At 43.4% G+C, this 27,983-nt stretch overlaps 1 protein-coding gene and 1 long non-coding RNA gene across 5 annotated transcripts in view; one reads left to right on the plus strand and one right to left on the minus strand.

The window, feature by feature from the left end:
* LOC117352314 overlaps positions 1 to 26,724 on the minus strand; it is a 48,218-nt gene extending 21,494 nt beyond the window's left edge. Inside the window, exons 1-2 of the long non-coding RNA XR_004537647.1 lie at positions 26,068 to 26,724; positions 21,476 to 21,623 (exon numbers count right to left, since the gene is read on the minus strand). This is a non-coding gene — a long non-coding RNA (uncharacterized LOC117352314). The remainder of the gene's footprint in view (positions 1 to 21,475; positions 21,624 to 26,067) is intronic.
* LSP1 (lymphocyte specific protein 1) overlaps positions 1 to 27,983 on the plus strand; it is a 120,044-nt gene that overhangs the window by 11,505 nt on the left and 80,556 nt on the right. For 2 of the 4 annotated variants that reach the window (XM_033928718.1, XM_033928719.1), the window contains exon 1: positions 25,700 to 25,900. The exons of 1 other annotated variant lie outside the window; for it this stretch is intronic. In XM_033928718.1, coding sequence (XP_033784609.1) covers positions 25,842 to 25,900 — 59 coding nt within the window. In that variant the 5' untranslated portion in view covers positions 25,700 to 25,841. Of the gene's footprint in view, positions 1 to 15,692; positions 15,930 to 25,699; positions 25,901 to 27,983 lie in introns of those variants that run through there. One more of the 4 variants, XM_033928720.1, reaches the window with a different exon arrangement.

Here is a 27,983-nt window from a genome sequence, read left to right on the forward strand (position 1 = left end):
GAATCCAGGAAGCAGTAGAGTTGGCTCTTTCACAGACAGGCAGCCACAGCTGGAATGGGTGTGGCTGGGACATGGCAGTGTGGCCGCCCGAATCTTCTTTGTGCTGTTGCAAACAAAAAATGCAGAAGTTGTTGCAGGGTCCAGCTTGCTCATGTGACCCTGTTCCTGATTTCACATCCAGGCCTTCTTTGCTCTTGCTCCACACCCTGATTTCCTCACTCTGTAAAACAGTACTGGAACATATACAGGAAGGAAGGTAGCTGCTGATGGAGAAACTGGTTTTGTGCTGATGTGTACAATGTCAGGTCAAAGCCACATTTTCACTCCCTTCCAGCAATGTAGCCCACTTGACAAGTCCAAGATTGAAAGGATAGAAAATAACATGCTAGATTTGAGAATATTCTTTGTGGTTTCCACTAAGGCATTTTTACACTACGTCAAGCCCTTCTCCGCTGCCAGCTTTAAGTCTTTTGCTTCCTGCTTTTCAGGTCTATTTTGGTTCTTTCTCTATTTGGTAGGAAAATTTAAGAGAGGACTCCCACATGGAGACTCAAAAAAACCCCCCAGTCACAAGCAAGAGAGCAGTGCGAAAAGGGATGGGGAGATCAGGTGGACCTCTGCTAAGTTTGGTGCTTTTTGCTTCGACATCTGGGGAACAGAACAGAAGGAAACCAGGGAATTATCAAGATCCTGTTAGCCCACAGCCAGAGTTTAATAAGAACATAAGAAGTTGCCTCCACTGGGTCAGACCAGAGGCCCATCGCGCCCAGCGGGTCCGCTCCCGCGGCGGCCCATCAGGTCTATGACCTGTGAAGCGGTTCCTGACCATTTCTATAACCTACCTCTGCTTCTATCTGTACCCCTCAATCCCCTTATCCTTTAGGAACCTATCTAAACCTTCCTTGAACCCCTGTACTGTGCTCTGGCCTATCACAACCTCTGGAAGCGCGTTCCATGTGTCCACCACCCTCTGGGTAAAAAAGAACTTCCTAGCATTTGTTCTAAACCTGTCCCCTTTCAATTTCTCTGAGTGACCCCTAGTACTTGTACAAGTATAGGTTCTGTATTTGAACCCCTTCCCCCCAAAAACCCCCCACTACCTGAAAGACCGAGCGGGAAAGTGAGTGAATGGCTATGATGGGGTTGTTTTTTTGGGTTATCTTGTGTACATTCCTGTGATTCTTGGGCTCACTCAGTTGTGGGGAGGAGGTGTCCCAAAATTGAAACTGAAAATAGTCTCACCACTTTATTTATGTATTTATTCAATTTTCTAAATCGTTCTCCCAAGGGAGCTCAGAATGGTTGGCATGAATTTATTCAGGTACTCGTGCACGATTTAGAAAATTGAATAAATACATAAATAAAGTGGTGAGACTATTTTCAGTTTCAATTTTGGGACACCTCCTCCCCACAACTGAGTGAGCCCAAGAATCACAGGAATGTACACAAGATAACCCAAAAAACAACCCCATCATAGCCATTCACTCACTTTCCCGCTGTCTGTCCCGCTGTCTGTCCCGGTGGGCTCACAATCTATCTTGCCACTCTCATCCTTTTAGTCACCTGTTAGTACTTCTTTTTTTTTTCCAAACGGATTCTCTTTTCTGAGAACTTTCTATCAGCCCTTCCTGCTGTTTGAATTCCACACAGTTCCAAGGTTTCTAGTTTAAGATCTTCTTGCTTGCCTTGCTCAGAAATTTTGGGCTATCATCTTAGTATGAAAGAAGAAGTTTGCGCAGATCTACATTGGCCTACATTTGACTACCTAGAATGGGATGATTTTTCCAAATTATTTTGTAAATATGCGAAATCCTATTGTCTGCTCGATCCCTGAACTCCTAGCCTTATGGCAGCTGCCCCTTTAAGCTTTAAATTGAAATTATTTGAATGGCTATCTGACTCTTTAGAAGCAGGAATATTTCTACATGAGGAAGGTAATATAATTATTACACCAATCATTAAAAACAACAAAAAATCCATTTCATTACCATCTAACTATAGGCCTATTGCATCCATTCCCTTTTTTGTAAAAATCATGGAGGGTCTTGTTCAAATCCAGCTCACAAAATATCTTGAGCAACATTCCCTACTGCACGATTCCCAATCAGGTTTCAGAACCTATTTTAGTACTGAGACAGTGTTGGCTACATTATTAGACCATTTAAATAGCCAACTGAGCAAGGGTAACAGTGTGCTGGTGCTTCAGTTCGACCTAGGTAGTGCCTTTGATTTGGTAGATCATACCAAATTCTTGGCTTCTTTGGATGCTTTTGGCCTACAGGGTAACGTTCTCCTGTGGTTATTTCTGGGCAAGAATCCAAAGCTCTACCTGGTACTGTGCTTGGGTTCCTACTGCCGAAATCTCCGTTAAAACCTACTCCAGCCCATCTACACCCTCCCAGCCACTGAAGTCAGCCCATCCCCCAACAAACGGCCATACATAGACACAGACCGTGCAAGTCTGCCCAGAACTGGCACCTGGTGCTGCCACTGGAAAAGCGTGAGCAATCCCTGCCCTGCATTCTCTATGTTTATCTTGTACAGTGCTATGTATGCTCTGAGGGCTAGAGAAAATACATATCATAGCCTGAAAAGCAGAACAGGACATGTGAGCATAGGGTTACCATACGGCTCCAGAAAAAGGAAGATAGATTGAGACATCCGGGTTATACTTCCACTGCTTTCAGTGGAAGTAAAACCCAGATATCTCAATCCTGTTTTTTTCTGGGGCCATATGGTAACCCTTTGTGAGCATATGATAGGGTTGCCAGATTTTACGATTGTAAAATCCGGACACCCTAGACCCTCCCGATCCCACCCATCTCCCCCCAGCCCCATCCTAAGTTGCCTCCCCCCCCCCCACCGCTGCCTGCTTTGGTCGGGCAGGAGGCAATCCATGCATGCCGGGTTTTGAAAAACTTCCGACCCCTGGACGTGTCCTCAAAAGAAAGACACGTCCGTGGAAATCCGGATGTCTGGTAACCCTAGCATAAGCTAGCCTGGTACATGAACCAGCTGTACATATTGTGCTAATTGGAAGCTTTTTTTTTTTCTAGTGAATGCTTGGCCCAGGAGAAGACATTTCACTGTACATAGTATGTAGGGCTTGCCTCCTTGACATGAGAGACAACCTGCTAAAAAATAGCATCTTACAGACAGTGCCAGGCGTCTCAAGAGAGGGCACACTTTCTCTTTCTCATATCCCCCACCCCCATTCTCCCCTTGACCAGCTGCAACTGTCAGAAGCCCCAGGCTCTGTCCATGTATGGTCACTTGGCTGATTGCTGTGCCAGCATCCCTCCCCACCCCTTACTATGTGAGATTCTCCATCTCAGCTGTCCTGCATTCCAAGTATCATCACTAGAGCCCCCTTTGGCCATCCAAACGGAGGCTGCTGCTGTTACTAAGTATACCAGGGCTTGCAAGGAAAGGGAGGGGAATGTCTTCAGAAACTGATACCCGCAGAAGTATCCATGGCTGCCTCTTTGGAACTGATGCCAGGGATAGTTTGAGACTAGGCAAATCCAGGTGCTATTATCAACAAATCAGCCAAAACACTGATGATTTGAAAAGAGGAAATGAAAGAGGGGCTAGAAAATTATAAGTGGTTTCAAGAAGATTTTTGATATATTTATTTTTCCTTTTAAACTAAAATATACTGCGGTTCCTTTTACTCCACATTTAAGAGCTTAATATGTTTAAAAAAGTTTTCCAAATGGTTAATGGGCTGGAGGAGTTGCCATACAGTGATAGATTAGAGAAACTGGGCCTCTTCTCCCTTGAAAATAGGAGATTGAGAAGGGACATGATCGAAACATTCAAGATATTGAAGGGAATTGACTTAGTAGAGAGAGATTGTTCATCCTCTCTGAGAGGGCACTCTCTAAAGTTAAAAGGGGATTGATTCCATACAAACATAAGGAAGTTCTTCTTCACCCAGAGAGTGGTAGAAAACTGGTACGCTGTTCTGGAGGCTATTATAGGGGAAAACACCCTCCAGGGATTCAAGATAAAGTTAGACAAGTTCCTGCTGAACCAGAACGTAAGCAGGTAAGGCTAGACTCAAATAGGGCACTGGTCTTTGACCTAAGGGCCGCTGCGGGAGCAGACTGTTGGGCACGATGGACCACTGGTCTGACCCAGTAGTGGCAATTCCTATGTTCTTACTCATGGACATGGTTTAGTCAGTCAGATTGGTCACGTTGCAATGGTAATCCTGACCGGCACATACAGAGGTCTTCATTAATTTTTAAGCTAGGGCCACTTGGGATTCTGATGAGCTGAAGAACAGCTGCCAAATATCTTCCCACTTAGGTCTGCGATACTGCTAACCAGTGTGTGTCAATGACGCCCATTCCACCAGCCCACCTTCAAACTTCAAATGCATCCTCTTGTCTAGTGAGACATGCCTTGTCCTTCAACCATGTGGCTCTTCTCCCCATCCACATTTCCCTTTCTTTCCTGGGTAGAAAGTCAGAGTAGCAGAAAATCCACCAGAAAGGTCGAGGGGGCTGCCCCAGGTGTCTCTGGTGAGCCATCGATGGTACTTTATAACAGGGCACCTATGTCCAATTTATAAAATGTGTAACTACAGTAAATTTCCCCAAATACAATGAATCGCTATGGAGACAGTTCCTACTAAAAAATAACCATGATACTTCAATGCCAACAAATATATATATATCTCATACCTATAAATTTTTGTGTTTGTAAGAGGAGGTAAAAGTGATTGAACGTGCACTCCTAGCCAAAGTTAAGACAAATATAAGCCTGAAAAGGTTTTACTGTAACTCACAATTCGCTCCTCAAATTTAATTTCCGAAATCATTCTATGTGAGATCATATCAAAAATTACCCTGGTAAAAAATAATTTAGACAGGCAAACAGAAGAAATCCTCGCCTTTCGATATACGCAGACAAAACAGAAAAGGCAAGGGAGGTGTCTTTTCAACCAACGATCGAGTCTTTATTTGAATCAAATGGTCCCAACAAGGATCCCGGTTTCGGCATATAGAAGACGCCTTCCTCAGGGGACACTTGACTGGTGGACGTTAGGTCCGAAAGCACTTAAAAACAAACTTGTGTAGACAGGCAGCGGCCAACACATTTGTTTTTAAGTGCTTTGGGACCTAGCGTCCACCAGTCAACTAAAGACTTGATCATTGGTTGAAAAGACACCTCCCTTGCCTTTTCTGTTTTGTCAAAAAGTAATTTAGGAAATGACGTGAATTGTGAGTGACAGGAAACTCTTTTCAGGCTTATATTTGTCTTAACTTTGGTTCCAGGCGTGCACTTGTCCCTCTTATACACAAAAGAATTGATAGATGTAAGATAAATAAATGTTTTGGTATTGAAGTATCATGGTTATTTCTGAGCAGGAACTATCTCCCCAGTGATTCACTGTATTTGGGGAAGTTTACTGTAGTTGTCATTTTTCTTCCCTACTTCCGGTATTTTGTGACTTTATTGTCTCCGTTTTAAAACCCAATTGTAAACCTAATTAATAAAGGCAACACAGATGCCCATGTGCCTTTCTAAAATGATCCACAGAGCCAACCCTGGTGGTAGACACATCCCAATACAGAAAATCACACCTTCTCGGCATGTTCTCGCATGTGTTACAAAATGCTCACGTATATTGCAACACTACTCCTGCGCTGTCCATACTATGCCCTTTGCATGAAGCTGGTAGAGTCTGTACCATCTTACTGACACACGCACATATTAGAACTCCACAACAGAGAATGACACGGGGACAAATTTGTCCCTGTTCCTACAGGAACTCAATTTCCCCGTCCCATCCCCGCGAGTTTTGTCGCTGTCCCTGCCTCACTCCTGTAAGCTCTGCCTGAACTGCACAAGTCTTGGACACTTATGATTTTAAAGTGTTTGAGGCTTGTGCAGATGAGGACGGAGCTTGCAGGAATGGGGCAGGGACAGGAAAAGAACTCTATTATGAGTTCCCACAGGGACGGGGAGAAATCTGTCCCTGTGTCATTCTCTACGCCAGTTTTCTCAGCCCTTTTCTGCTTTATATACCAAAAACTGCTTTATAAAAAGTTACTCTTGACATACATTGCTGGAAGTCCTATGCAAATGCTAATAGTAAGTTTGTATTCCTGGATCCTACTCAATTAGAAAATTTTCTTCAGGATAAACCTTTGTTAGAAAAAATTTCTGATGCTAATTCAGAGGTGCACAGTGCGCCACAGCCTCAAGGAAAGCAAACTAAATGTTGGGTATCATTAAGAAGGGTATCACGACCAGGACGAAGAAAGTCATCCTGCCACTGTACTGTGCAATGGTGCGCCCGCACCTGGAGTACTGTGTCCAGTACTCGTCGCCGTACCTCAAGAAGGACATGGCGGTACTTGAGAGAGTCCAGAGAAGAGCAACTAAGCTAATAAAGGGTATGGAGGACCTCTCATATACTGACAGACTGAAAAAGCTGGGGCTTTTCTCCCTGGAAAAGCGGAGACTTAGAGGAGACATGATAGAAACCTTCAAGATCCTGAAGGGCATAGAAAAAGCAGACAGAGACAGATTTTTCAAATTATGGGGAACCACAAGTGCAAGGGGGCACTCGGAGAAATTGAAAGGGGACAGGTTTAGAACAAACGCTAGGAAGTTCTTTTTCACCTATTGCACTGCATATTGAGTTTAAGACTCTCGGCCTGTTTTACAAAGCCGCACTATGGGCTTCGGGGCCGTTACCGCGGCTTTGTAAAACAGGTCCTCTGTGTTGGATCTTTAAAATTTTGATCGCTAAAAGTCCAGTGGTTTTGAACTTGTTGCTTTGCGTTTATCGACCAAAGAGAACTGCCGCCATTGAACCTGGCGAGATCAATAAGACTTCGTCCGACTATGATGTCAGTTCAGGGAGTTGTATTGTGGAATTCATTGTAGGTTGAAATTAAGCAGTCTTTTAACGTGATGCAATTTAGAAACTATGCTGTTTGAGAGAGTATATAAGTAAGTTAGTTTATGTGTTGCAGGCAGTTTCTTTTAACTGACTGTATTTTTGCTAAAAGAATTGAGCTATATAGGTGAATGTAAATTGTATAAGGATTTTCCTTCTTATTTATTGTCTGTCGCCATTTTATGATGTATGTTTTCATGTAACCCGCTCAGAACTGTGGATGTAGCAGGATATACATTTTTTAAATAAATGCTGTGTGACATTTTTAGATAATTCGTCTGCTGGTCTGAAAAAGTATCAAAATCTGCAAAAAAATCCATTGTGACAAACCATAGCACGGTTTTAGCGCTGGTTACCTCACCAGCAATATGGAATTCTCTTCCTTCTCACCTTCGAGAAGAGATCTCGCTGGACAAATTTAAGAATAACTTAAAGACCTTGCTTTTTAAAGATGCATATGACGAGTAGACGCTAGATCGCATCTAGAAGGAAGAGCATATCCCCTTCCCAGTATGTTGACCTTTTCCGTTTTTTCCTATTATAAATTGTATTTCCCCCCTAATCCAATTTGTATCTTGTAAGTCAGTAAAGTCTTGTTATTTGATGTCTTGCCCCGGATTTTAATAGTCTTAACATTGTACACTGCTTTGACAATTTATTTAAAGCGGTATATCAAATTTTAAATAAAACATAGACAGTAACAGATCCAATACTCACAGAATTCCTATGAGCGTCTGCGCTAGGTTTTGTGAAAAAAATAGGAGGGGGAAATGATTTTGCAAAACGCTGTGTTCTCTGGGTCTGTGTGTGGAATTTCAAATGATCTCATGCAGTGTGTAGGCATCAAAAGCAGTGCTATTCTTAGATTATTATTTTGAATAAAGCATACTTGTTAGTTTAGTCCATGTAGATATATAGAAGTAAAGACTGAAAACCAAGGTTCAAATGAGACTTAGCTTCAAGAGCTTTGGTTCCCTTATCAGCTTCACCCTGGTCTGACCTGATGAGGGAAGTACAGCTCTTGCTTTACGGGTGAAATAAAAAGATCTCTCCTGATCCTGGTTTATTTATCTGTACCAATAAGCAACCAAACAAACCAAACGGAAAGAAGAAATCCCCACTGATAAACAAGGAATACCAAAGAAAGAGTGGGGAAGGGACAGTACACATCAACCTAAGGAACAAATGTAGTTTTATTGTAAATGAAAATAACTTAAAAACATATTATATATGTAAAGCCAATGTTGATTTAATGGACCCAACACGGTCCGTGTTTCGGCTTCTGTAGAAAGCCTTCTTCAGGGGTCGGCCCAGTGAGTGGCGCTCAATAAGAGATTCTTCAAAGGACAAGGCTTAAAGGCTGGAAAATGATCATCTAGTCCAAAATGCAATGAAAATCTGGGATGCAATGCTTCTCCTTCCCAGCAGCTGCTCTTTCACTCTTCAGACCGCCAGCAGCATGAATGAAGTAAACACACTATCTTCAGTAGCCTGGAAGCTTTTTCTTATGCTACTGCTTCCCGCCTTTGTGGGAACAGGAAGCAGTAGCAGAGGGAAAGCTTCCAGGTTGCCAAAGGCAATGTGTTTATTTCACTCACACTGCCAGCGGTATGAAGAGTACAAGAGGAGCAAGGGTGAGGAGCTACCGGATCTTGTGGCGAGGAAATGCAGGGGGTGGGGGGGGAGTCACAGGGTTATTACAGGGAGGATGGACACTAGAGAGATGTTGGACCATGGGAATGGGGAGGAAAAAAAAAGAAAGATGTCAGACCTCTGAAGGGAGGAAAGGGGAGGACAGAGATGCCAAGCCATGGTAGGGAGGAGGAGCGAAGGGAAGGAGAGAAGAAGAGATACCAGACCACAAAAAGGGAGAAAGGGAAGGAGAAAAAAGTTGGACTACTGGAGGAGGAGGGAAGGAGAGAGAGATGCCAGACCATGGAAGGGAAGGAGGAGAGAGAGATTATAGACTGAGGTAGGGGAGAGGGGGAAGAGAAAGTTAGAGAGATGCCAGACCACAAAGGGGGAGGAGGGAGGGGAAGGATGGGAGAGAGATGCCGGACTGTGGGAAGGAGAGGAAAAATATGTCAGACCACCAAAGTGAGAGAGAGGGAGGAGATGCTGCACAGGGATAGAGAGGAAGGGGAGAGAGAGGGAGGAAATGGTGCATAGGGATGGGAGGGGTTGGGAAGGGAAAAGAAGGGAGATGGAAAAAATGCTGTTTAAGAAAAGATAGGAATAGGGGATAAGAAAGAGGGAGGAGATGATACACATGGATGGAGGGGACGGGAAGGATAGAGAGAGGGAAGAGATGGCATGTGGATAGATGGAAAGAGAAGACATGGAAAAGTAGATAAATTTGAGAAGGAAGCAGAAAAATTGAAGAAAGTTGAATATTAAAAGTTAGTGCCAAGGATGGATGTAGGTTTGATCCAAACAGACCATGGATTTTAGATTGCAATCCACTCAAGAGGGGCAATACGTTCAGAATGGAACAAAACAACAAAAGACACCCCCCCTCATCAATATTGGGCAAGTCTCTCAAATTGATATAATCAGATAACATTTAAAAGCTTTTAAATGTGCTCAAAAGTTCTTCAGCAAGACGCCACAGCAACGATACGATGTCGCTGTAAAGATGCTTAGATTTTAATCATAACACATTGCATGGAGTAAGAGGTCTTGCTTCCACTGGTGTGGCAGATGTTAAAGCTCTATAAAAGATATTTAACAGTAGACCACTTATCTGAAAAGGTCAGGCTCCTTTTCAGATAAGTGGTCTACTGTTAAATATCTTTTGTTGTTTTGTTCCATTTTGAAAGATGGATGTAGGGCAGAAATTGAAGGAGAGAAAAACAGCAAATGGATAAGAAGGCCCTGGAAACACAGTTCAGAGCACAGAGAGAAGGAAGTGCAACCAGAGACTGAGAAAAAATGATTAGAAAAATAAAATCACCAGACAACAAAGATAGGAAAAATTATTTTATTTTCAATTTAGTGATTGAAATGTGTCAGTTTTGAGAATTTATATCTGCTGTCTATAATTTTGCACTGCTCAGGAAGAAATGCATTTGTTTCTATTTCACTGGTATTGTACTGCATGCAGAATATGGCATCTTAGGGTTTCATTTATGTACGGTATATTAGGACTTTTTAGTTTGTGGTCCTGTATTTGCATAGGATTTATCTGTATTCTGCATGTGTGATCAAGGCCAGGTGTTCTGGTAGGAATGAATGTTGAGAAATGTATTGGTGTCATAGCCCAAAGTAGGAAAATATTTGTCAGCTCTCCTTCACCCCTTTTGGACGTGAAAACAGCCCTCGCTTGAAAATGAGTGAAGACCGCTGATCTGATGGGTTTCCCCAGTGTGCGTGGGCCAATAATGACATCACAGCTGTATGAATCACATGGATCTATTTAATATGAGATCCTTTCTGACTCCCTTGCAAACAGGGAATCATGGGGGCGGAGGGTCTGCCTAAGTCATTTAAAACAATAACCTGGCAGGAAACATTTTAAACGCATTACAAGGCATCCAATAATTATGGTATGATTCAGAAAAAGAACGTACTGGGATTTATCAGAGCTCAATATGTCTAGGGCAGGGGTGTCCAATGTCAGTCCTCGAGGGCCGCAATCCAGTCGGGTTTTCAGGATTTCTCCAATGAATATGCATGAGATCTATTAGCATACAATGAAAGCAGTGCATGCAAATAGACCTCATGTATATTCATTGGGGAAATCCTGAAAATCTGACTGGACTGCGGCCCTCGAGGACCGACATTGGACACCCCTGGTCTAGGGTTATCGTATGGCTCCAGAAAAAAAGAGGATGGATTGAGAATCCGGGTTTTACTTCCATTGTTTTCAGTGGAAGGAAAACTCAGATGTCTCATTCTGGAGACATATGGTAACCCTATACTGTATATGTTAAAAATTGTATGGGAAGCAAAAAACTGCTGAATAAAATGTCCATGGAAGCAGGTTCTGAAAACAATCACTTTTATTCCTGTAAGGATTTTTTTTTTCTACTGTTCTGCAATTAAAATTGTTTGAGATATAGGCAAAGAATTATCCAGAAGTGTGCAATGGTAAAACAGCCAGTACTGTGCTCTAGCTTCAGGGACATTTCAGTGACAAGAAGATACAACACAGTCCCAAAGACAGGTTGTTTCAGACTAAGCTTGCCATAGTAAATTACACTGCTGCTTTTAAAAAGGACAGAGCCTTGGCTTTTTTTTATTTTTTTTAACTTCGATTACAGCCTGGGGGACTTGCCTAGAATAATATGGACTCGGGCTTCACAGCTGGATCTCCTACCAGATGCCTGTCTTTCTACCTTTAGCCCACACGGTGGTGCTCTTTTCTCACGCGTTTCAGTTCTATGATGGCAAAAAGCCACAGCAGGGACAAGCGACTGAGCGGGCTGTCAACCAGTTGCTGCTTAGTTTTGAGTCGTATCTTTTCTGCCCAAATAAGTTTTATCTCTTAATGTTGTGCACCTGTTTATTATGGCAAATATGCCTTTTGAATGCCTTACTTACAGTTTGTGCTTTATAAGGAATGAAGACGTCACTAAGGAATCTTAGGGCTCCTTTTACTGAGCTGCGATAGCGTTTTTAGCGCACGCAGGATTTTAGCACGCGCTAAACCCACCCTAAATGGCTAGAACTAACGCCAGCGTTACGGTCTAGCGCGCGGGGCAATGCAGCTTAGTAAAAGGAGCCCTAAATGTTGTTTCAATAATATCTTTGATATAGCTAAATGCTGTTAGGCTATGGGGTGGGGCGTTGGGTTTTTTTAAAACCATTTTTCTCTGTTGCTCTTATAGTCTGTGCCAACAACTTTTCACAGGGTCAATACTTCATTTTTCTAGTGGCCTAACTAAGCACTGTACCAAGGGCACAGCTATAAAGAGTCACAAACTGGCTCCCAGCCCACTGTCTCCTCTCATTGCCATTGGTGTAGGCCGGGGAAGGGGCCACCAATGAATGAGTTTTACAAGGGCAGCTACAGCTCTTTATGGTTTTGTATTTAGGGATCTGCTTATCTCCACCCCCTACCTCAGTGTTTCCTAAGTTGGCACTGGAGTACCCTCTTGCCAGTCAGATTTTCAGGATACTGCCTCATTATATGCAAAACTCTTTAATGAATAGTCATTGTGGATATCCTGGAAAACCTGGCTGGCAAGGAGGTGCTCCAGTACCAGCTTAGGAAACATTGCCCTACATCACCATTGCTTTCCTTCCTTCAAGCTGCAGCCAACATCTCTCAGGCTGCAGCTTTTGAGGTGGCAGAAACTGTTGGGTCTGTTCCTGGGCCCAGTGGTGATGGCGGCTATGGAAATCAAGGAAGACGCTCACAGCCTTGCCTCCCCCTTGGGCCCTACCAGCTTCACAATCACTTAGGGGGGAATTTATTAGGTAGCATTATGACCTTAATGCCACTTGAGAAATTCCCCCCTTGGTGTAAGGCCCAAATATGGAAATCCAAGGTAGAGAGGGATCCAGAGCAGGGATGCAATTATTTTAACATAAAATACATTTTTACCACTTTAATTATTAAACATTTTCCCCATAGAAATGTGATAGGAGAAAATCTTTAGCACGTAAGCCCCTGTTATCTCTACATCTTTCATAATGCTTAAGAGGAAAATTCATTTTAGAGATAAGACCTGCAAGTGAGGGACTAGGCTCATTCTTTACCTATGAGTTTTTAGTATTTGCAGTATGCTAATTCCCTTAACACATGTTAAAGGCGTTAAGGTCATAACATTGCGAGATGTATTCCCTCCCTTAATCTGATGGTTTCAGGGTAGGAAAACAGTTCAATAAGGCAGTGATCAGAGTCCAAGGGTAATGATCAGACTCAAGAGTAATGTTAGGAAATTCTTCTTTACGGAGAGGGTGCTTGATGCCTGAAATGCGCTCCTGAAGGAGGTGGTGGGGAGGAAAACAATGACAGAGTTTTAAAAAAGCGTGGAACGAACACAGAGGATCTCTAATCAGAAAGTAATGGTATACTGTATGTTGAAGAACTAAGGCCAGTACCGGGCAGAGCTCTAGGTTTCTGGCCCAGAAATATCTGAGAAAAAGAACAATTTAAATGAAATCCTTTATTAAAGGAAAACCTTTGTTAAAAGTTTAATTTCTGTTATCGCTATTTTCATTTGGGAGGACGATGTATGCTATAGAAAATAAGCCACAATTTAGCCTGTCCATGATGGTAGATTATATATAGTTGATTTCCTAGTTTAAATTCTGGCGACCAGTGTAATGTGGACTAGATCAGGTTGATTTATTACCTTATATATGTCTTAATGTATTTTATATACAGAGTTTTTGTGGATATTCATGAATATTTGTTATTATTGTAATGAATAATCATAATAAAGAATTAAAGGGGTATGCTAGCGGATGTAGCATGTGCTAAATGCTAAAAAGCCCATAGGTATAAAATGGGCTTCTTAATATTTAATACACGCTAGATCTGTTAGCTCACCCGTAAAAGCGAAAAAAAAAAAAATGAAATCATTAAATTATAGCGGGCTCCTTTTACTATGCCTCGTTAGGGCATTAACGCACGCTAAATCACCACCTGCGCTAAATGCTAACGCCAGCATTGAGCTGGCGTTGGTCCTAGCCATGTGGCGTGGGTTTAGCGTGCGCTAAAAAACGCTAACGCGGCTTAGTAAAAGGAGCCCAGAGAGTGTCTGTTTAGGCAGACTGGATGGACCATTCGGGTCTTTATGTTGAAAGAATAATAAATGTTAGCCTGTGGGTCGAAGATTCATTTGAGGTGACATATGCCACGAAACTGGAGGGTAAGCATTTAGAGGCATCTTCAGATTTGCAGTAAGGTACCTCTTGAAACATATCAAGAGCTAAAGTTGTTATAACTTTTAGAAAATTAATTCATCTCAAATGATTTCTTCTTGATGCGTTCTCCAACATTTCTAACTGAAAAGGTGAAGCTCTTTCAATTTTATTGATTTATTTATTACTAGAAGATTACCTGGCATTGCCTGGATATTTATTTATCCCAAAATGTCCCACCCCACACCCCCATTTCCCCCCATTGTCCCATATGCCCCACCCTCCCACATGTCCCACCCACACATGTCCCACTCCCCACATGTTCCCCCCATGTGTCCCACAGGAATGTCCCTCTCTATGGGTCTGAACTTGGACTAATATCTGTCATTTTTGATAATTTTTACATGTCACCCCCTTCCCACCTCCACAGTATTTTTCCCCACATAGTAAGTGATATATATACCAAGTTTGATAGAAATCTGTCCATGCATTTCAGAGTTATGCTGAGTATTCATCTCTGCGAGCCTGAAAACTAACCCCCTCTTGTATTAAACTGCGCTAGCAGTTTCTAGCACGGAGAGCCATGCTGAATGGCCCGCACTGCTCCCGACGTTCATAGGAACTCTATGAGCGTTGGAAGTAGTGCGGGCCATTCAGTGCGGCTCCCCGCGCTAGAAACTGCTAGCGATGGTTAATAGAAGAGGCCCTAAAATCTGTTGTTTTCGATAATTTTTACGTCACCCCCTTCCCACCCCCCACAGTGTTTGTTCCCAGATAATAAGTGATATGTATAACAAGTTTGGTAGAAATCTGTCCATGCGTTTCAGAGTTATGCTGGAACGTACACACACAAATCCGATTTTATATACTGTAGATAGATAGATAGATTACAGGTAGTTGTCGACTTACGACCGCAATTGGTTCTGTAAGTTGATCAGGACGTAAGTCGGCCTATGTTAAATTAAGGCAAGAATATTAGACTGGGTAATGATATTTTAATCATCTTAAACCAATCTGTTAACAACATTGTCTTTCTTTCTAAGTCAAACAATACAATTGTGGAAAACCAGATAAAAATAAGAAATACGGTACAGTAAAGTACATTTAATTCATGGCACCACTGGTGCTTGGCTACGGATTGACGATATCTCCTTCATCAAGTGAGGCTATGGACCCAGTGATGGGTGGAGTTGCTTTTTTCATAAACATAGTGAGCTTCATCTGAATTGTTTGCTTTTTTTTTTCTCTTCATAAACTTCGCAATAAGGATGAAATGTGTCGAGTGCCATCCGTTCAATCCTCGCAAATCGTTCAATGTTTGGGTCCGTGTCTTCAAAATGGGCAAAGAGTTTATTCAGTAGAGATAAACCTTCTGACAATCCCTTTGTGGTGAACATTCGTTGTGGTGCCTCATCCTCTTGGTCTTTCTCTAATTCTCTTATTTTTTCTTCCGCCACTCTTTCTTCTTCTAATTCTATCAGCTCTTCATTCGTAAGTTCCCCTGATTTCCGGTCTAGCAACTCCTCAACATCTTCCATTTCACATTCCAATGAAAGGTCTTTTGACAGTTTCACTATTTCTTCACGGATCTCATCAAGTTCTTGTTCACTGTTAAATCCAGCAAAGGTATTCACATAGCCCTTAATACACTTCTTCCACCTACCATTCATACACTTTTCCGTCACTGAGTCCCAAGAATTTTTTATACACTTAAGAATATTATACTGTTTCCAATAGTCTTGCAAGTATTCCTAAACCGGCTAGGGAGAGTCCCAAAGCAGACCCTAGGAATATAAGCCAAGCCTTCCAACACTGAAATCTCCTAAAAACCTGCCTAAAGCAAGCAGATCTGGTTTAGCTTTTCCTAAGCCAGGTATAAAGAAACAAGTGGAAAGACTACATTTCCCAGCAGGCCTAGAGCCAGCGGCAAGAAAGAGCAGGGCTGGAATACAAGCCACTTCCATTCAGTCCCAAATTGAGCAGGCTACTCCAACACACCTAGAGGGAAGATTAATCAGCTTCCAGGGAGTAACTTTCTCAAAGCAGGAGAGTCATCTCTAGAAGCAGTTGGAGCACCAGCCTCAGAGTACACACTGGCTCCCAACCCAGAAAGCCAGAGCCAGTTGCAAGTTACAGATTGCCAGCCCAAGGAATTAAGAAGCCACTGTCTACCTCCTGGCTACCAGACCAGGCAGAGGTGAGTGATACAGAAGTCACAGAGAGTGGTGAAACCGTGTTTGGGCAGGACATCGAGTTAGCTGATATGGAGATAGAGGAAACCGAGCAACCCATTATTGAAAGTATGGAAACAAGCTGATCTTTTCCTGTTATGGCAGCTGGGAGAAAATGTGAAATGTGTACTACCTTACGACAAAGGAAAGTTTTTGTGTTTGAAGAAAGCTTTTTATTCCAATACCAAGCTGCCATTAGAACCTCACATAACCGCTGGGCTGAGGTTTATGTGTTCTGGGTAAGGCCACTTGCTGAGCCCAGCTTGGCTGTGCCCGGTCACAATATATACTTGTTATTTCTATAGGATACTAGACACTTACAAGGAAATTTGAGAAATAAAGTAGCTCCCACAGCTAAAACCTTAGGCTTAAGCTGTAGGAATTGTCTCCTCTGAAATTGCATCTGTCTGGCTACATCTGGAAACACTTTTAATTGCTGACCACAAAACAAGACCTGTTTCTTAACAAAATATAATTTGAGAACAGTTTTGATTTTCCAATTCTGATGTAAAAGTAATCAGTAGAGTAGTTCGCTTAGCTATAAAATCCTTAGATCAGGGTCCACAATCTAAAACATAGGATAAGTTGCTGGCCAAATTTTTTATTAAGATACTTGGAGTTCCTTTTATTAAGGTACGCTAACCGAATTAGTGCGCTCTAAATGCACCCCTTAGTCTTAGTAGAAGTATAGGGTTACAACCTCTCCAACCCTTGTGGGCTTCTACTAGATTTCTTCTGAATGTTCCCTTTTGGGCTCATTAGTATATCGCATAAGCCATAGGCATCCTGCCTGCTATCAGAAGTAGCGAGTCAGATAGGGTGACAGTCCTTTTCTTGGTCCACAGGAAGGTTTGACATTGACCTTGAATATAGTGCCCTGTTGCTGAAGATGATGGAGAGCTGACGTTAGGTATAGCGAAGCACAGGCCAGCAAGCGCTGACTGTGTATTAGGTACTTACAAAGATCACTTATTTCTGTGCTGCAATACCCAAACACAGAGCTCTGCACGAGCACCTTAATCTTGACTGCAGCCCTGCTAATGTACCTCAGTCCAGAGAAAGTGAATTTATACATACAGTTAACAGAGTTCAGAGGATATGTTTGGGAACATAAGAATAGCCATATTGGGGCAGGCTGATGGTCCATCTAGCCAGCAGTGTCTAATCCAGGTCACAAGTACCTGGCGGAATCCCAAACGGCAGCAAGATTCCATGCTAGCACTCCCGGGGACGGCAGTGGCTTTCTTCTTTTCTATCTCGATTGCAGATTATGGACTTCCCCTCTAGATCTCATGCCTATTCATTGGGGAAATCCTGAAAACCCGACTGGATTGTGGCCCTCGAGGAGGGACTTTGACACCCCTGCTCTAGGAACTTGTTCAAACCTTTTATAAACCCAATTATGCTAACTGATGTTACCACATCCTCTGGCAATGAGTTCCAGCGCTTAATTTTTTGGGAAGTGAAAAAAATATTTCCTCTTATTTATTTTAAAGGTATTTCCATATAACTTCATTGAACGTTCTCGTTGCAGTTTTTGAAAGAGTCAAACATTGATTCACTTTTACCTGATCTACGCCACTCAGGATTTAGTATACTTCTATCATATCCCCCCTCGGCCATTTCTTTTCCAAGCTGAAGAGCCCTAACCTCTTTAGCAATGTCTCCAATCTTACTTCGGTTCTTCTCTCCCCCTTCTCGTGTGCCTTGCGGAATGCTCACTCTATCTCCAACAAGCTCGCTTCCATCCACAACCTCTTTCTCGCTCACTCTTTCTACCTGCTTGCACTAACTGAAACCTGGCTCTGCCCTGAAGAATGCTTTAATTGCTGCCCTACGTCATGGTGGTTACCATTTCTGCCATATGCCTCGCCTGCTACTCTCACCCTCCTATAGATTTCAACCTCTTCTCCTACCTCAGTCTCGCTGCTTCTCCTCCTTTGAAGTCCACTCCGTCCGTCTATTTGCTCCCCTCTCTCTCCAAGTAGCAGTCATTTATTGACCCCCCCTGAAAAACCTCTATCTTCCTTTCTCACTGACCTTGACTTCTGGCTCTCTGTCTTTCTTGAACCTTCATCTCCTTCGCTCATCCTTGGTTATTTTAACATTTATGCTGAGGACGCCTCTGCCTCCTATACCTCAAAGTTAATTGCTCTGATATTCCTATTCAATCTTCAGCTGTGCTCCAATACAGGGTTACCAGATGTCCAGGTTTCCCCGGTCATGTCGTCCTTTGAGGACATGTCTAGGGGTCTGGACGGCACTTGTCTGGGTTTTGAAAAGCCTCCTCAAATTGCATGCGTGCGCAGACTTCTCCCTGCCCGACAAGAGCGGGAGGCGGGGCTAGGACAGGATTAGGGCATTACAGGGCAGAGATGGGTGGAACTGAGCAGGCCTGGGGGTGGGCCTAGGTGGGGGGTCTGGATTTTCCGATTGGAAAATTTGGCAACCCTATTCCAATACCCTCATGCACCAGAACATCCACTGCATTGATCTTGTCTTTTTTTCTGACTGCTCAATTGCCAACTTCTCCACCTCGTTTCTTCCCCCTCTCTGACCATCATCTCATAATCTTCACGACTCATCACCCTCCTCCCCAATCCTCCCCCAATGCTTTCAGGAATCTTCAGGCTATTGACCCTTGCCACTGTCTCACCCCTCCTCTCTTAACACTATATTACGTCAATGAAGCAGTTTCTTCCTATAACACTATTCTCTCCTCTGCTCTTGATACACTCACTCCTCCTGTGTCGCATTCGGTAAGAGGTGCCAAACCCCTGCCCTAGCTGACCTCAAAGATCTGCTTCTTACATTCCTATGCCCGATCTGTGGAACGTCCCTGCCTGAAATCCCATGCTTAAGTTGACTTCATGCACTTTAAATTCCTGCTCACCTCTTTCCAATCTGCCCTTTCACTTGCAAAACAAGACTACTCCGCCCGCTCGACTGATTCTCGTGGATCCAACTCTCTGCTCAAAGTGCCCTCGCCTCCAACTCCTTCACTTTCTCCCCAGACCATGGCAGAATACTTCCATGACAAGGTTCACAAGATCAACCTTGAGTTCTCAACAGAATCTCCTCCGCCTCGCCCTCCTCCCATCCACCTTACCAACCCTCCATCAACCCCTACTGCCTTTTCTTCCTTTGCTGAAATCATGGAGGAGGAAACTGCACATTTTCTCTCCTCCTCCAAACTCACTACCTGTTCCTCTGATCCCATTCCCACTCATCTACTCATCACTTACTGTTATCCCCTCTATCTGCTATATCCTCAACCTATCACTCTCCACTGCAGCTTTACCTGATGCCTTTAAACATGCCGTAGTCACGCCGCTCCTCAAAAAGCAATTGCTGGATCCTACCTGCCAATCAGAGCTTCAGGCCCCTCCCTGGTGCAACCCCCTCCTTTATTAATCTGCAGGAGAGGTTTCTACCTCAGTCTGAAGAGCTAGATGCTCCATTGCTCATAGGAATTCAATGAGCATCGGATAGGGTTACCAGACATTCGGATTTGCCCGGGCATCTGGATGGCTTTTCAAAACCCAGCACTTTGTCCGGGTTTTGGAAAGTTTCCAGCAGGGGAGGGCATCTACACGTGCCCGGATGCAATGTGGTGACGTTGCACACGTGCGCACAGGCCCTTCTGATGTGGCTCCGAGCACAAGAAGAAGTTGGGGGGTGGGTCAGGGGCAGAATGGGGCATGGCTTGGGTAGAACAGGGCGGGGCCATGGCTCCGGATTTTACAATCACAAAATCTGGTAACCCTATGTCGGAGCAACGTTGGCGCATTTAGCGCTCCGAGCCACGGTACAAACCTCTACTGTGGCTTAGTTAAAAGAGGGCGAAGGGAGAGGGAATAAATTTTGCAGGGAGAGACTAAAGTGGCCCATCCAGTCTGCTCTGTTGTAATTTATCCACTTTGAGTAGATGAGGATATAATTCCCATTGCCAGCTCACTGCCAGCTCCTCTCTCTTCGGTGGCGCTTGCCTATCAGTGCCTTGAATAAATGGGCTGAAACCTCTCACTGCTGCTTGATGGGTTGAACAGCCACAGTTCACCTTTAATGCTGATAGCAATGGGACCCAGAGTTCAACTTGTCATTACGCCGTGGACCCTCTTTTGCTGGCAGCGCTGGAGCACGTCTCTTTGCGCCCTTGTCGCGATAGTGCTGGGACACCCAGAGTTAAACTTCACCCTGGCTTAGCTCCATTGCTGTAAAAGTATGTTTTATTTGCTAGCAATAATGCAAACCAGATGTGCAGGCCAGCTGTCTGGCGGCCTTAATCCCAGAGCTGATGGCTCGTTTCTGTCTTTGTCTCTCGGCGTGCTGACATCTCTGCGCCCAGGCAAATATACCCACAGGGCACACCTGCCCCATCCTCGGCTCCCTTTTGCATTTCTTCTCCTCTGGTCTTTCCTTCTTCTGTCTCTTCCTCCTCTATCTTCCCGTTTTACTCTCTCTCTCCTCCTCTGTCAGCCCATTCCTCATCACTAATCTCTCTTCCTCAAACCTCCATTTCTGTTTCTCTCATTCACTGCAAGCAATTTGTTAAAAAACATTTTAAATATTCTGGCAAAAGTCTTACTGGCAAGCATTTCAGAGGTTTCTTACAACATTTCATTCATAAAAAGCTGTTGCTGCCGCCTTCCTCAAATTTGCAATGTTGTCTGTAAATTTTAAATGTGAGACTTTTTTTTTTTTTGCCCCCCGCCCAGCTTCTCATTTTGACAGCCTCCCCACAACATACTTATCTCTTCTTTCCTCTCCCCTCCAATAAGTGTCTTTTTCACTGCCTCCAGGCAGAGCTCACTTTGGCAACCTACAGGGAAAATTTCTGCACCCCTGATAAACTATGAATTTGCCACAGGGATTATGTACAGTGATTACTGGAATGATGGTTTGCATTGTGTCCACTACTATTATGAAGCTGCAGTGTGTGTCATGAGTTTCACACCTTAATACAGCTGTAACTACTTTAGGGCCTAGAATAAACATGCTATAGTTCAGGATCTTTTTTGAATTGGGAATGGACTGCTGACTAATGGTGCCTGCATGACAGAATAACATGACACAGCTAGCTAGCACCAGAGGATTATCATTACTCTCGTTGCCCCTACAAATGAGCAATTGGACAGTCCAATGGCCTAGCTGACTTGGCACGTCTTTTGAATTGATATGCACCTTCAAGATCTTTTAGATCAGAAGATCAAAAACGCCTCACGGTCCCATCATACCATGAAGTAGTACATTAGAGCTGCAACCTTTTTCGTGAAGGGCCCCCAACTCTGGAATGGTCTACCGTTAACTAGATTGCTAGGGAATTTGGATAAATTTTAAACAGATTTAAAAACATTCCTCTTTTCTGATGCATATATGTACAATTAGGGGTGGTTTGATTTGGAGATAACAAACCAAATAAATAAAAATTAGATCTTTGGTGCGGGATCGAAAATTTTAATAAAACTTGGTAAACAGTATTTCATGTGGGCTAGTGGTTCAAAGACCTTACCCTGTATTTGTTCCTTCTGCTGCTGGGCTCCCTGCCTTCCTGTGCCCCATCCTCTGTTTTCCGGAATCTTCATGGTACAATGGGCTTGTGAGCTGATGCACGCTTGTGCACCCTGATGGCCAGTGATAATTACCACTACTTCCTCCAGCTGCATTTTATATAGATAATATAAAAAAACATAGCATAACATAAAATTGTATTTTATTTATATACTGCTATACATCTGGTAGTTCGGTGGAGTTATCAGTAAACTTGACTACTGTAACTCCCTCCAGATAAATCTGCCGCAAAAAGAATTATAGCACCTACAAATAATACAAAATACAGCAATAAAAATCATCACAAATTCAAAAAAATTTGACCATGTCTCCCCTCCTCTTGGAAAAATGCATAGAATTACGTTCAAACTTGCACTATTAATTTTCAAAATCTTCCAAGTGAAACAACTATTTTTCTTAGATAAGCTTCGCATTACTTATACCCCATCGAGATCTCTCAGATCGGTGGATCAAAATCTTCTGAAATGATAATATTAGGGTTACTAGACGTCCAGATTTCCCTAAGACATGTCCTCCTTTTCAAGGGGTCCGGATAGCTTTTCAAAACCCAGCACTTGTCCGGGTTTTGAAAAGCTTTCCGGTGAGCGGCGATGTCGGGACGGCATCTGCGCAGATGAAACATGATGATGTCACGCGCATGCCCTCCCGACAAGCTACCAGGATGAGGGGGTCGGAATGGGTGTGACTCGAGCGGAACAGGATGGGCCTGGGGTGGGGCCATGGGTCCAGATTGTCGTTCCCGAAAATCTGGTAACCCTTAGAAACATAGAAAGATGACAGCAGAAAAGAGCTATAGCCCATCAAGTCTGCCCACTCTACTGACCCCCCCCCCCCCATTAGGTCTGGGTGCTAATGTCCTAGTTCCTTATCTCGACCCTCGTAAGTAATACAGTAATAAGTAATACAGAAACAGAGAAGATGAAGGTCTATCCATTCTATCTACTAGTCCTTCCTCTGCTTTTTGAAGTCTTCATCTCCACCACCTTCATCGGGAGTCTGTTTCACACATTTACCACCATTTCCATAGAGACGTATTTCCACAGGTTACTCTTGAGTCCATCCCCTTTCACCTTTATCTTATGCTCCCCTCATTCCAGAACTTCCTTTCAATTGAGAAGGACTTGTCTTCTGTGCAGTTGTCACGGAAGCAATGAAATGTCTCTGTCTTATCTCCCCTCTACCACATTTCCAATAAAGTATACTTATTGAGATCTTTAAGTCTAGCCCCTTACACGTTATGATGAAGACCACTGACCATTTTAGTAGCCTCGCTCTGGACTGACTCTATCCTGTTTTATCTTTTGGAAGGTGTGGTCTCCAGAATTGTACCAATCCATCACAATATCACAGATGGAAAACAAAAACATAAGTTGCACAATCAGACCATTTCACATTGAACGCTAATAGGTTGTGGGTCTGAACACTATATATTAATTTAAGCTTTTTTTTTTTTTTTTTTTCCATTTGTGATATTGTGGTGGATTGAGTTATTTATCACTGTTAGAACATAAAATTTGCCACTGCTGGGTCAGACCAGTGGTCCATCGTGCCCAGCAGTCCGCTCATGCGGCGGCCATTAGGTCAAAGATCAGTGCCCTATTTGAGTCTATCCTTATCTGCGTATGTTCTGTTCCAGTAGGAACTTATCCAACCTTTGCTTGAATCCATGAAGGGTACTTTCCCCTATAACAGCCTCCAGGAGAGCGTTCCAGACTTCCACCACTCTCTGGGTAAAGAAGAACTTCCTTACATTGTATGGAATCTTTTGCCTTTAGCGAATGCCCTCTCGTTCCCTTCACCTTGGAGAGGGCGAACAATCTCTCTTTCTCTACTAAGTCAATTCCCTTCAATATTTTCAATGTTTCGATCATGCCCCCTCTCAGTCTTCCCTTTTCAGTTCTTGTCTCGACTACTTCCACCGGGAGGTCATTCCCCCATATCCACCACCCGGTCTGTAAAGAACTATAGCGATTAACTTGTCCTTTTGATCTCTCTCTCCTCAACAATGAATTTCCTGTCCTATTAATTCTCTTTCTTCCTCCCCTCTTAAAGTCAATTCAATTTGTTACCTTTGCTTAATCTTCTGTAAACCGCATAGAACTTCACGGTATTGCGGTATATAAGCTATTATTATTATTATTTCCTTAGATTACTTTTGAGTCTGTCCACCTTTGACTTCATCGTATGCCCTCTCCTTCCAGAGCTTCCTTTCACTAGAAAGAGACCTGCTACCCGTGCATTTATGCCACAGAAATATTGACAGTAAATGTCTCAATATCTGCGCTCTCTCGTCTCTCTATGAGTCTGTCTACATGCATTAAGCTGAAGACCATTGACCCTCCGGACCAACTCCGTCTGACCCATTAGGTATTCTGCTGCAATGCACAGAAGCAAACAGGGGCTTTTAAAGTGCACAAATTGAGATTAGAGGAAAAATCCAAATCTTTGAAAACTCTCTCCCTTACTAATGCGCGTTTTTTAGCGGCGGTCACTGCTCTGACCCTCATAGAATTCTATGAGGGGTATGTTTAAAATGTTTATGGGGTGTTTTTTTTTTTTTTAAGCAGCATTTGGACGAGATTCAATTCAATCTGAACTAACGCATGTTTTTTAAATGGATTTTTATTGTTTATGATATTATTGTTTTATTTAGGAGTGAATGTTATCTTGGGTGCTTATTGTTTGTATGGGTTAGGTCTATCCTATTTAACAATGGAGTTCTTTTGTTTGATTGTATGTCTGTAAACCGCTTGGCCCAGTAAAATAAGATTAATAAACCATACTCCTTGGTCTAAGGCAGCCTACAAGGTTCCGGTTCTTGAGATTTAATGCAAGTATTTTTCTTTTTTTTTTGGTGACATAACAAATACCTGCAACTTGAAAAGACAGAACGAGAGCTACTTTCTGTGCAAGAATTTTTTGGCAAGGGTAAAACTGATGTGCAGATATGCTGGCACTTCTCCCCCCCCCCCCCCCCCCCCAGAGATAGGTACAGTGAAGGCGTCCTTACCACAGAACCGTAGAATGCATGCGCCCAGAAGACTTTCCCTGATTACATAGCTCACAAGTTCGACATACAGTGCATTTGCATCTCATTAGTTTAGTGAATGGCCCAGATTTTTTCCTTGCCAATCTCATGAGATAAGCCATGTGCTCAAGCTTCAAGTGTGTGGCTCTACCGCGTGGTTCTCTCCATTGACCTCTGAGAAGGGTCAACTCAATTTTTTATATCTGCACAGATAAAGTGTTGATTTAGCACGAAGTTTGGAGGCATTACGCCAATTAAGACTTAATTCTTAGCACATCTTACATCAGGCAATTAAAGAGGCAACAAATTTTGTATCTCGAAAATCTATAAAGCTTCTCTAGAGGGAGTTTAACAAGCCAAGAAATACAATTGGAAGTATGTCTCCATTAATTTGTTTTCAAATTGTTCTTCGTGTGTGTGTGTGTGTTTTTTTAATATCATGTTTGTATTAGCCCCTCCCTAACTACAGGAAGCACAGGAAAGACCCCTAGAACTGGGATGGGCCGGAGTGGGTTTTTTTCCGGAACACTACACATTTTTTCTTTCTAACTCCCCAAATTTATAAACCCCTGAATCGGCAGCATATTAATGAAGAAAAAAAAAAGACAAAGACAAAACTCCAGACCTTACAGAAATCTGGGGGAAAGGGGAGAAGACAATGGAAAACTAGAAAGGAAATTGAGAAGAGAGAGAGAGAGAAAAAAAAGGGACCAGAAAAGACAGAGAAAAGAAGAGAGAGGGGAAAAGGAAAGAACAAAGAAAAAGAATGAAAAAGGAAGAATAAAATAAAACAAATTAGGATGGGAAAGGGACGTAAAATATTTGGTAAATATGGGAAAATAAATGTTGAACCAACCCCCCTTCAAAAAAAAAAAGAGATGTTAAACAAAAGAGAGGAGAACAAAAGAGAAAAGGCACACAAAAGGAAAAAGGGGAAGAGAATCTGAAAGGAGATTTGGAAGAGAGATTTATAGCTACAGTGGGGGAATGAGATCAGCTTCCTCAGACTGAGGGGAAGGGAGTGACCCCACTCTGCGTTTCACCATCTCTGAAAGATTTCCCTCTGACATTTCCACAAGCCAGAGAAGGGAGGGGTGGTGGGTGGGGAGGGAGGGAGGGAGGCGGAGGGGGGCTTAGAGAAACAAAGAGGGGCGATCAGCTGCAGAACTTCCTGACGAGAGACAGCGAGAGGGCGAAAGAGAGAGGATTAAAACCCCCAAACTAGGAAAGCGAGAGCGCGGGGGGCAGGAAGTGGCTTTGGAGCCCGTCTCCCCTGGAAATGAGCAGTGCAATCTTGAGAAGGAATTCCAGCAAACAGGGCTTGCAGAATCTCTTGAGGTAAGCTGGCCAGCCGAGTCATTAATGACCTGCCTCCTGCAGGGGCGAAGGGGAGGCAGCCAAAGGCTGTTGCTAGTCAAACTGCTGCTGGGTTTGGGGGTCTTTTGGGGGACTGATTTTAGCTCACCGGTGGAACTTTTGCGCTGCATAAAAGTGTAGTTACTTACCTGTAACATAGGTTCTCCGTGGACAGCAGGATAGTCAGCCACATATATTGAGAAGTCCTGCAGAGCTACCTTTGGTTTGTTATCCTTTGAATCGATGTGCTCAGCAGAGAAAGGCTCTGAGAATGCTGCATGAGGGGGGGGGGGGTCCCCTCTTTGTTTCCTGGCTGCCTTTGCAAGAAGTTTTTTTTTGTTTTTTTTTTAAGGAAAGCTGAAGCATGTGCGTGTGGCAGCCTGCTGTGTGCCCTTGGTAGTCACAGGAGAGTCCCCTGGCAGAATAGCTTCACATCCTTCTGGAGTCTGCAACAGCTCCAGGCAGGCAGAAGTCCCCAAGAGACAGCCAGAGAACTAATGTTGAGTCAGCTGCAACCACGCTCGAGTGCTTCAGGCACTTCCTATTTTTCTTAGTAACTAGGCAGGACAGGTACTTAAAAATGAGATCCGTTCCTCCTGATGGTCTTATTCATGGTTCTTCCTAGTTCCTTGCTTTGCACCTTTTGGGCTTCACTCCCAATACCCCAGCTGTCATAATTGCATGGGGTGAGGAGGCCACATTGTTTTCTCTGGGGCCAAAAGAATCCAGTCTACAGTGCCACTCCCACGCTCCTCAGCTGTTGGGCAAAATGTTAGTAGGGTCACCCCATTCCCTAGCTTTTATCTCTGTGCCACCTGCCTTGAGGACGGCCATTGTTGCAACCCCCCCCCCAAAAAAAAAAATAAAAAAAAGAACAAAAACAGGAGACAGAGAGTACAGATGTCTCCAGCCTCTGAGTGGTGGTTGAGTAATGCTTGGAACTCATTTCTGACATATTCTTCTATTTTTGCCATGCCTTTAAAGCTGTTGCACTTTTTCTTCCAAGAAGGGAAGAAGTTGCAAAAAAAAAGTGCAGTCCTGCTCCCTTTGTCTCCGTTGCCCAGTCAGACTCCCACCCCTGTGTCAATGTATTGTTCAGGCTTTATGATGTTCTGGCAGACTCTTCCCAGTATTATCTAGTCTATTCTGTTCTAGCTCTCTTCTCCACTGCTACTGCCCCCCTCTTGAACCTTCAATTTCAACTTTCTATCCCATCTAGCTGATGGGTTTTTCCCCTATTCTTACATAGAAACATGACAGCAGATAAAGGCCGAATGACCCATCCGCTATCTCCTCCTCTCCCTAGGAGATCCCCAAGTTTCTTTCCCCACCATCTCTGCCCATGGTGATCTTTTTCCTCCTTTACCTCCACCACACCTTTTTTTATTTATTTATTTTTTTACACCTCGTTTTCTGTGCTCGATTTTCCTTACCACTCTTCCCAGGTTCCTGTCTCTCAGTCACCTTTGCCCATGTTTTTGCCTTCATCAAATCGCTGTACACTCGGCATCTATATAGCGGTGTTTCAGCCTCCCCTCCCCCCTTCCATGGCTTATTTTTTTTACATGTATGTTTCCTGTTTTTACATGTATGTTTCATGTTTTTACATGTATGGAGGAGTGTGTGGCGCAGTGGTTGAAGCTACAGCCTCAGCACACTGGGGTTGTGGGTTCAAACCCCGCGCTGCTCCTTGTGACCCTGGGCAAGTCACTTAATCCTCCATAGCCCCAGGTACGTTAGATAGATTGTGAGCCCACCGGGACAGATAGGGATAACGCTTGAGTACCTGATTGTAAAAACCGCTTAGATAACCTTGATAGGCGGTATATAAAATCCTAATAAACTTAAACTTAAACTTCCTCTCTAAACAAGAAGCGCATAAGAGGGGGAGGGGATGAGATGGCCACTGCCTTTCTGTGGCTACATTCATAGCAGTTTACATACGAGGGGGTGCTGAAAAATTCTCAGCCCAACCCACTTCCTAAATTCCGAGGGTTATTTTGCCACTGTAGCTGAAAAGAGTGTTATCTTATTTCATGAAGTGCCAGTTTGCAGATACGAAATT

Source organism: Geotrypetes seraphini, chromosome 19 (assembly GCF_902459505.1).
Source record: "Geotrypetes seraphini chromosome 19, aGeoSer1.1, whole genome shotgun sequence".
In the NCBI taxonomy this organism is placed as follows: domain Eukaryota; kingdom Metazoa; phylum Chordata; class Amphibia; order Gymnophiona; family Dermophiidae; genus Geotrypetes; species Geotrypetes seraphini.